Raw genomic sequence first — 10,168 nt, 5'->3', positions numbered from 1 at the left:
AGAGGAGAGGAGAGGTGAGATGGGTGGAGAGGAGAGGATGACGAAATAATTAATTAATAATGAATTACTCTAATTGTAATTGTATACGTATTGTTAAGATATAACAAAATAATCAGAAGGCAAAGTAATTACAATATCTACACTATACAGTACATTCAGTCAACTATTACCAACATATTGGTTTTTGGTTGTCGGATGTTAAATATCTATAGGCCTAATTTAATATTTATATTTAAAACATTATGACATGCCCAACAACCGTTGTTCCAGCTTTGACGTCTTCTGCGAATGAGTTCATCTGTTTGTGTTCATTTTATTGCCCCTGATTTTTTTTTTGAACTACAACTCCCATGATGCATTGGACCAGACCAGCGGAAATTGTTTTCGGAAGCGGAAACCGCCGAGTGAGCGGAAGAGAATGTACACAAGGAATATCACAAAATCAATTAAGTTATGAAAAACACCATTAATTGCTTTTCTTTGTCGCCGCGGCATATAAAGAAATGGCGGCTCTTCAGACGCAGTGCTCGTGATTCAAACTCTCAAACTCTGCATGAATGACGAGATCAACGACACGCGTAAACATCGCCATCGAGACGAGCATGCACATATATTTTGGTGAGTTAGCTTGAGGGGCTAAGTGAAGTAAATAGCGGCTGTTTGATTTGAACAGCAGTCGGGTGCTGTGTTTAGCTGGAGCTAACGTTAGCCAGTTGGTGTAATTAGCAGCCATACTTGAATGGCAACGGTGTCTTTGGTGTGAACGGTGCCCTGCGTGATCCCACGGAGGCGACGTCTTAAAAGTCTGCTATTCGTTTTGATGATTTCAAGCTGAGGTATCAGGTTTATCAGTGGAGATGGGTCGCTTGTCACTGCTGGCTGAAACATCTACTGTTGAAATCTACGACCGACCTTCTGATGTTTTTGTTGGATGTAATTCCTCGTTGTAGATTCAACAACGATTGCATTTAATTACAATGATGCACGATCGATATGGCACGCTGCATGTAAACTTTGTTTTCGATCTGCTATTTAAAACGTCTGCTTAAATCAAGCAGATTTACATTGATTTTAATCTTCTTGTATTTCCTCGTAGAGTCACTAAAGAGGTTTGACGTATATAAGAATGACCTGATGATCCTGGGAGATTTCCAGAAGAGGTTTCAAAACAAAGAGGGGTTTACCGGAAGATGCCCAGAAAAAAACAACAGAATCCACAGCCTGTCAAATGTAAGTGATTCAAGCTCAACGTAAAAAAATCCATATATCTGTGTCACTCTTTCCTTTGTCAATCTGGAGAATTCTGTTGCTCCCTAAAATAAATGGTATCAATCATATGTTTAATTAAGCATATTATATATTGATCCCTCAAAAGGTAGCCTGCATAGTGTATGGAAATGTATGGAAAGGTCCCCTATTTTTTACATTGGAACGTTTGATCCCTTTCGGCCTACCAGTTGGTATAGTCAGCTGGGTGCGCTCGTACGTTGCGCCATCTAGCATACATCATCCACTTAAGCCCCAAGTTTAGTGGGATGGCTAACGGCACAATGTGAAACATTTCGATTAGCTCGTAGCTTAAAACTACCTGAAAATATCTAGTCATTGCTGATCGATAACGATTTCAATAATATTATCAGTAGAATCACACCTATAACTGATATATTCTACAAATAAAAAATCCTGGCCAGCCCATACCTCTTTGTTTACAGAATAATCATAATATTGACACTCCCAGAACCCCTGCTACTAACACCACACAGTAGAGCAAGTTGGAGAAGACATAACTGTTATTGAGTTGCTTTTATTCTGAAAGACTCCTGCCTTGCAGGCTCAATCTAATGCATTGCAACTCCAACAACTGTAACCATATGGTGTTGTCACAACAACTTCATGTCAATTTTCTCTGCAATGTGTTAAAGATATTCTAAATGGAACAATTCAACGATTATCAATATAGTCTCACCAGATATGTCCAAAAATGTCCCATAGTGACTTTCACTCATTATGACCTCCGATCATTACCTGTGTAGTCTTCCAAAGTAGCAGATATGCATACTATTTGCCCAGCAGTTACTTCATTGAAGCTTCTACATTGCTGTGCTGCTGCATGCTTTGCTCCAAACTATCCACAAGATGGCAGCATTGAACTAGAGAAATTGTAAATTGTGCATTTTAGTATGCAAACGCTAGATGCATACAAGGCGTGTTGCACAAAAGGCGTGTTTCCTTTTTTGCAGGAACAGCTGTCCTGCTCCTATGTTTCTCCCTGTATTTCTTTAAACTGCCCACTAGATGGCGGCATTGTACTATGGAAAATGTAGTGTGCATTTTAGTGCACAAACGCTTGTGTCGTCATCGCGAAGGCGTATTTCCTATTTTAAAGGAACAGATGTGTCCAAGGTTGTTGGAAGTTAATGATGTGAGAGAGATAGATAAGAACAATCTTTATCATACACAATCTGTATGTACTATAGGGACATTGATGGCTCATCCCACAATACATCACCAAAGTAATATCAGATAAAAAATGATTAATCCCTAGAGATGCAGGTGTTGCAGCAGCCATATCGACAGGACAGTGCAAACTAAACAGATTTGGTGTATATATACAAATATATATTTATATGTACTTGTACTACTGCAATTCACAAAAATAAAGTGAGTCCTTTGAAAGTATTCAAACGCACTCGAAGGTTATGACTTTGTGCTTTTTACTTCCCTCTTTTTCACCTAGGATGTCATTCCTTCTACCAGCTCTAACATTAGTCTTCCAAGAGTTATGTCACGTTGAAGGTCGTTTTGTGATCTGCACGTACACGTTGCATTGCAAAAAACAGCTGGCTTACCAGATGTAATCCTAAATCTAAATAAAATGCTAATCATTTAACAATCGATTTTCTATGTGAACCTTCCAAACATGAATCAACCTGGGCTGGCAGCCTGCAAGTTGCACCTTTATTAAATGTAATGCTTGAAATTAATGAATAAAATCGAATGTTAGATTTATAATAACAATGTACAAAATAAAAAATATATTTATTTATGACACAGCACACTGTTGCTGCTGTCATCAGTTAGCGATAGCCCCCAAAAGAGGACAATGTTCACATTTTTGATCAAATAGGGGGTTTACGATTAATATTGGCTTATTGTAGAATGGATATACGTATAAATACACAAAGCAGACACAATCTATATTATGGGGGAATTTTGTATAGTTTATGTGCAATAATAGATCGGTGCATATTGGGTATTTTTGAGCTGCAAGTCATGAACGTTCAATGAATGATCGTACCCATCATTCTTAAATAATTTCCTCCAGGATCCATAAAGTCATCCGTATCTGTGTCCTATTATTTCCCTCAACTCCAACTCCAGCCCTTTATTGTGGTGCTGTGTATAACGGATGAGCCTCCGGTAGCCATTAGTTTTATTTGGCTGCAGAACACACGCTGATTAGACGCCGCCAAGGAACACATTTTGGTTGGCTGCTGAACTGGCAAATGATGCTCGCCATCATTGGAGCAATATTTTCACCAGTTGCAACACTTTTCTGTTTTGGGTTGCCAAGTCTTCTGCCATTTTTGAAGCTCAACGGGATGGCGTGCATTGTGCATTCACCCCGGTTGCTATCCTACAGGGTAAAATAATATTCGATATGTTCCCATTGAAAACCATTATTCTACATCCAAGCCATCATCCATCATTTTGGATGATGATGATGATGATGATGACGGTGGTGGTGCCGATGATGACTATCATGATGTGAGCAATTGGCCTCACTTCTCCACTTATCCATCATGTATTCTTTGTGGCGTGCATTTAGGATTCACATGCCGTTTCCATGGCGAGGGTGGCGGGTAACGACTAGATGTCTAGTGCGCGCGTGGTTGACCGGCTCCTGTCTCCTTCTCTCTCTCCTGACTGTAGTGGACTCTGAAGATGGTGTAGCCCTCCCTGTCCCAGGAAACCTTACATTAGAAGCAGACTTCCTCCTAGGACAACACCTTGAATTCGATGACGCAGATCACGACAGCAAACTGCTAGGCCTTGACAAGTTCTCAGGTTTGTTTCTTTAGTTTATCCTTCCTAATATTTTGGCTTTGTTTATTTTTTGTTAATGTGGATTTTCTTTTTTTCTGTGTCTGCATTTCACCATCAACAGTGGAAATGTTGACCAGGGAACGAAATCCCCCCCCATGCCCCCACCTTCCTCTATTATTATTATAATAATAATAATAATAATAATAATAATAATAATAATATCCATAACAAAACCTATTGATTGATTATTTAGGCAAAGTGGTCAACCAGTCCCCCGAGCGAGGCCAGCGGTGCTCTTCAGGGTTCGGTCATTTCTCAGCACACGAGACACGCCACAGCTGTGTCTCGTGTGACACACACAAAGAGAAATGAAGTTGCCACGGCAGCAGACTCTCCCCATGTGGCCCTTTTGTAAGAAGGAACGAGCCGTGGAGGGGAGGGGGCGGGGTGGGGGGGAGCAGGGGGAGAGGGAAAAAAATTGTGGAAAAGTGGAGAAAGCAGTCGAGCCACTGTTATTATATAAGGTCATAAAAAAAAGGGGGAGAGAGATGGCCATTACCATCAAGGACACCATTACACGGCTGGCATGTATTTCATCATCATCATCATCATCATCATCATCATCATCATCGGCTGTCTTGGCTCTCGCTTCCACACGGCCATTATCGTTTCCCCCTCATCATCATCATCATCATCATCAGCTACCCTCATCATCATCATCATTATCATCATCATCGGGGCCCTGCCATTACGGTCATCATCATTATCATTAGGGCTCGGTAATCATCCACATGGGGCTTCCAGAGGGGGCTGTTGCTGCCGCATATAAGGGCAGCCCCCGCTCCTCTCCTGCCTCACATACCAGTAGCCCCTGCACGAGAAGAGAAGAGCAGGGCTGCCGTGGCTGTGCTGTCTGACTGACTGTCTGCTGAGAGAGAGAGCTGTTTCGTTCAGAGAGAGAGAGAGAGAGAGAGAGAGAGAGGGAGAGGGAGAGCGAGGGGGGAGAGATGCTTTGTTTTTTTTCTTTCTGGATATGCCTTCCTAGGACTAGGAAAGGAATTTTTCTCTCCTATTTTTCCCCCTTTGTTTTGTTGTTGTTGGGCTCCTGTTGAACTTCAGGTGAGGACAGGAAAGAACTGGTTGTATGGTTGGTGTGAAAGAATTTTCTCAAAGCTGAAGGAAATGCCTTTTGCATGGCCAGGCGCTCTGTGTGTGTGTGTGTGTGTGTGTGTGTGTGTGTGTGTGTGTGTGTGTGTGTGTGTGTGTGTGTGTGTGTGTGTGTGTGTGTGTGTGTGTGTGTGTGTGTGTGTGTGTGAGAGAGAGTGATATATTGATAGAGCTTTGTGATCGGCTGTCAACGCTCCCTTTTAGTGAACTGTATCGCAAACCCCACTGGGAATTGTTGTAGCTTTTGTCAACGGGAAAGACATCTGTTTTCATTTTGTGGTTTTAGTGTTGTTCAACTTTTCTGACAGGTTGATAATGTCAAATCCATAATTGTATTGTTTCAATGAGAACCCAGCCAATGTGACAATGATATAATTGTGTTGCTCATTGCATGCCTCAGATGCAATTTGTCCTATGCTTTTCTAAATATACAAACCTAGTGTGATTTGTAGTATTTTCTATTTCTTCTTGCTGTGGTCTTAATCCACATTTCAAGGATGAATAACCGGGACGGTTGTCATCGTGTCCCTTGCTCTATGACTCGCCCACTGACTGTTCTCTGCATGTTTCTGAACCATACAGAAGTAGCGGCTGAGATCGGTTTCTCTGTGTATGCCCAGAGCCCCACTTACAGCCACCTCAGCATGGACAGCGAAGCAGAACGCTCCCTCAGCGCCGACGACAACCGGAGCAGGGAGGAGGGCGGCGGAGGAGGAGGAGGAGGAGGAAGACGACAAGGGGGAGGGGGAGGAGGTGGAGCCCTCCCCCAGCCCGTGCCCGCCTTCCCCCCTTACCTCTCCTGCCGGGGCTGCGGTCAGCTCCGTGACGAGCCCCTCGGCCCGGGCATCGATCTGGTGGGGCCCTACTGCCTGCGCTGCTGCAAGGCCTCCCGGGAGCTCAAGGGCGGCGGCGACTACAGCTCGCCCTTCGGCGGCGGCGGCGGCGGGATGGACGGCATGAGCTCGGAGGACTCTCGCGAGCACCTGGAGGAGGAGGAAGACGACGAGGACGAGGACGACGGCGCCACCGGGAGCGAGGCGGGCGACAAGGCCTTCCTGGGCGAAGACGGCCTGGCCCGGCTGCACTCGTGCCACCTGTGCGGCTTCTCCTCGCGCTACGCCAACCACGTCAAGAGGCACATGAAGACGCACAACGGCGAGAAGCCCTACAACTGCCCACTGTGCACCTACGCCTCGGCCCAGCTGGTCAACCTGCAGCGGCACCTGCGCATCCACACGGGCGAGAAGCCCTACAAGTGCGACCGCTGCTCGTTCGCCTGCAGCTCCCTGGGCAACCTCAAGAGGCACCAGCGCATGCACTTCACCTCCTTCCCGGGCGGAGCCATGGCGCCGGAGCCCCTGCAGCCCACGCTGCCCGGGGGCCAGAACGGGCTGAAGAGGCCCGGGGCCGACCGGGGCCCCAGGGCCGGCCAGGAGGAGCCTGGCGCGTCGAGCAGAGGTAAGCCAAGCGTTTACTACTGTAAGAAGAGAAGGATGCTCCAGCAGTTAGGGTGTCTATTGTTCGTCTGGAATGATGTGTATTCATTATATTCAGACCGTCGTAACCCATTGTGGCATTCTTCTGCTAACCACTAGATCTTTTACTGTTGACATCCATTATCTGACTGTATGTTATTTACTTGTCCCAGAGCTCTCCAGGCCGACATCCAACCTGAACCCAGGTCCCCAGAACAGCGATTACCTTTCCGCCTTCAACAGCTTAAAGGGGACCCCCCCGCTGCCCCCGCCCCTCCTGCCCACCCCCAACCCCCCGGCCCCAAACCTGCGCCCCTCCCCTGTGCACCTGGAGGCCCCCGGTCGGAGGATGAGCTCGCACACCGTCAAGGTGGGGCTGCCACTGGGAAGCGGCGGCGGCGGTGCTGGCGGGGGCGGGCGCCTCCCCCTCTTCCCCTACACCTGCCGGCTGTGCGGCGTGGTGCTGGAGGACGAGGACGGCACCACGGCGCAGATCTGCGCCAAGTGCACGCTGGACATGCTCACCAAGGACGCCTCGTCGTCGTCGCCGGGCAGCCCCGGCGAGCGCAGCGACAAGGTGTACACGTGCGCCGCCTGCCCCTTCCTCACGCACTACCCCAACCACCTGGCACGCCACATGAAGACGCACAGTGGCGAGAAGCCCTACCGCTGCCCGCAGTGCGAGTACGCCTCGGCGCACTTCGACAACCTGAAGCGGCACCACCGCGTGCACACGGGAGAGAAGCCGTACAAGTGCCACCTGTGCGACTACGCCTGCGGCAACCTGGCCAACCTGAAGAGGCACCAGCGCGTGCACTCGGGGGCCAAGCCCTTCCAGTGCGCTGTGTGCAGCTACAGCTGCAACCAGAGCATGAACCTCAAGCGGCACATGCTGCGGCACACGGGCGAGAAGCCGTACAAGTGCCGCGAGTGCGGCTACACCACGGGCCACTGGGACAACTACAAGCGGCACCAGAAGAAGCACGGCCTGGCCACCGACGGCTGGGTCAAGGTGCAGCCGCCCGGCAGCAGCAACCAGGTGGTGGAGGAGGACGACGACGACATGGAGGAGGGGATGGGGATGGGGGTGGGGCGTGGGGGCGGGGGAGGTGGTGTTGGAGCCGGCGGCGGAGGTGGTGTTGGAGCTGGCGGTGGCGGCGGCAGTCTACAGGCCCAGAGGAAGGAAGTGGGCGTTGATATGCAGTACAGATGAGGACGAGGAAGAGGCCGCCCAAGTTGTGTTGTTGTTTTTGTGTGCCATGAACTTGAGATTGTATGAATAATTCAATTCAGTAAAACTAAGCTACCAGCAAATTGTATTTATATTTTTCCTTCACAAAGCCTTTATATTGTTTGATTGTTTTTGTTTGTGGCCGACTGTGGCTGCTACTCTTGTTTGTAAAACGCTACAAAGTCATGGAGGTAAGGCAAACAGTTGGACGATCGTTAGTTGGAAGATGATGCCTTCGGACTGAGAGATGTGAAAGGAGAGGATTGAACGTCTTGTCTTATCTGTCGTCACTTTGTTATAGTTGGAGCTGAAATAGAACCACGCCGGTTACCGGCACTCATCCACACATTCAACAAGACTCCAGAAAACTGCCAAACGCATATTTCCTTTCGTTAATGACAACAGGTTTCCTTCCCATGATGAGTCGGCACCTAGGATTTATTTTCTGGGATTTGATGAGTAGGTTGTGTACTTTCTGAAGGGAGTATTTTGTTCACAGGTCAGGACCCTTCTTGAGAGTTGGAGGTCTGGAAGGGAGTGTTAGTTTTGCTCCCGACACATTTTCATCCATTCATTCAAATGGTTGCTATTGGGATTTCAAATCTGTGAAAAAACATTTTCGAATAGCTTTTGCATATGGTGGTCCTAACTTTGTCCTTTTAATCATGTTGTGTAGCTTTGGAGTGCTTCAGTATGCAAATGACATGAGACCGGTCAGTGTATAAATGATACCTTGGAAAAAAAAATATGGAATTGTATTCGTTATGACTGGGAAATATAGAACAAAGTTAAGTGAATGCTAATCTAATTAAATGTTTCACATGTATTGAAAACCCCTCAGGAATGAACAGATTTTTATTTGCATTTTTTTGAGGGGTTAGAGTTGACATAAATGATATTGCATACAAACATATCTAAATTATGTCATTAAAAAGCTTGAACTAAGTATTCAACTGTATGACGATACGCATTGACGGTATCACCACACGATTTCTACCAATGACACTCCTGAATTTGTTCCGCTTGATACAGGCGGTTCAGACAAACTTACGGAGTAGAATCGTTATTAACGCCCCTGTTTAATTTACCACCAGGTGTTAAGTAAAAAAAGAAAGAAAAACGATTAGGCACGTGCGATCCCCAGTGACATCACAAGTGGCTTGGCTGATCCACATCACACCCCTAGGGGCCGTTGAACACAACACGATGCCCATGTTAACCCAATGCATGCCGAGCCATGATGGGGTTTCAAACGGTATAATGATTTTGATCTTTGGTTTGTTCCTTCAACCTTACTGCCAAACCTTTCTCCTTCGTTCCGTCTTAAATTGTCTCAAGTCTTTTAACATAATTTGGGAAGTTAAACGTTTTTTTTTTATCCCGCTTTCGATTGCTGTGTCTTACTGTGAATCTAGTTGTCTTTTTTGTATGGTTTTACTTGAAAAAAATCTATATATGAAACTAGACACTTTAATAAGCATGTTTATGTCAAAGTGGACTATACGGTTATAGTTTAGTTATTTTTCTAATGTGGCTGTGTTACACCGATTAGAAGTGCTTTCTTTGTAATTATTACATAGAACAATTTTGTATCTTGAATGTGTAACTTGTCCGTGGCATTTAGTCATTTTTGTTGGGAGGGGAAATAATATGTGGGTCATTTTTTTTTTCATCTTTCTGTGAACTAATATTATATGCAAGTAAAATACTTTTTCAGGTTGCCATGACGAGGAGCATTGAGACCTATGTAGACAACTGCTGAGAGATCCCTCCGGTGCACCGATTAGTTCATATGCAGTGTTTCATAATTGCCTTAAGTGATGATTTCTAAATAAACACCTATACCTGTGTTCATTTACTGCTTAACCAACTCACTTAAAAAAAAAAAAAAAAAAAAATTGGTCGTTCTGTAGGCCTATTTGCCACTATGAATAGAGTTCGCTTTGAACGTATACACAACACCATCAAGTAAAGCTATTGATGTGGTACAACAGGATAATGTAGAAAAGTGAGAAGCGGATGCGGATCATGTAGTAGAAGAGTATAGCGCATTTAATTAACTATCAGAAAATAAAGAGGGTTACTACGCCTCCACCTATGGGACAGCAACACAATTGCAGTTATCAACATTATGGACTACAGGTAGTCTATATAGATACCAGAAGATCGGAGCTCGCCTATAGAAAATAGAATAACAATAATCCAATAAAGGATGTCTTATTGTCTAGTGTATTAATATCTGGTATTG

The 10,168-nt window shown here is 45.7% G+C and overlaps 1 protein-coding gene across 2 annotated transcripts; it reads left to right on the top strand.

Moving 5' to 3' along the window:
- The first annotated feature begins 419 nt into the window (after window positions 1-419).
- znf513a (zinc finger protein 513a) lies at window positions 420-9,770 on the top strand. Of its 2 annotated transcripts, XM_084483986.1 has the most exons (5): window positions 420-618; window positions 1,097-1,230; window positions 3,934-4,068; window positions 5,797-6,672; window positions 6,863-9,770. In XM_084483986.1, the coding sequence occupies exons 2-5, from the start codon at window positions 1,191-1,193 to the stop codon at window positions 7,900-7,902; spliced, it is 2,091 nt and encodes a 696-aa protein (XP_084340112.1). In that variant the 5' UTR covers window positions 420-618; window positions 1,097-1,190; the 3' UTR covers window positions 7,903-9,770. The 2 variants fall into 2 exon arrangements, with proteins under 2 accessions (XP_084340112.1, XP_084340113.1); XM_084483987.1 differs by lacking the exons at window positions 420-618; window positions 1,097-1,230 and having other exon boundaries at window positions 3,956-4,068; window positions 5,835-6,672.
- The last annotated feature ends 398 nt before the right edge of the window (window positions 9,771-10,168 follow it).

This window comes from Micromesistius poutassou (genome assembly GCF_964030765.1).
Source record: "Micromesistius poutassou genome assembly, chromosome: 19".
NCBI lineage: Eukaryota > Metazoa > Chordata > Actinopteri > Gadiformes > Gadidae > Micromesistius > Micromesistius poutassou.
The sequence above is the reverse complement of the archived record's forward strand: the minus strand, read 5'-3'. Positions and strand labels throughout refer to the sequence as shown.

Excerpts from the sequence above, each read along its gene's own strand:
- znf513a (XM_084483986.1), top strand. The coding sequence starts at position 1,191 with ATGCCCAGAAAAAAACAACAGAATCCACAGCCTGTCAAAT. Across the intron at positions 1,231-3,933 it reads GAATCCACAGCCTGTCAAAT|TGGACTCTGAAGATGGTGTA; the intron begins GTAAGTGATTCA and ends TCCTGACTGTAG. Across the intron at positions 6,673-6,862 it reads GCCTGGCGCGTCGAGCAGAG|AGCTCTCCAGGCCGACATCC; the intron begins GTAAGCCAAGCG and ends TACTTGTCCCAG.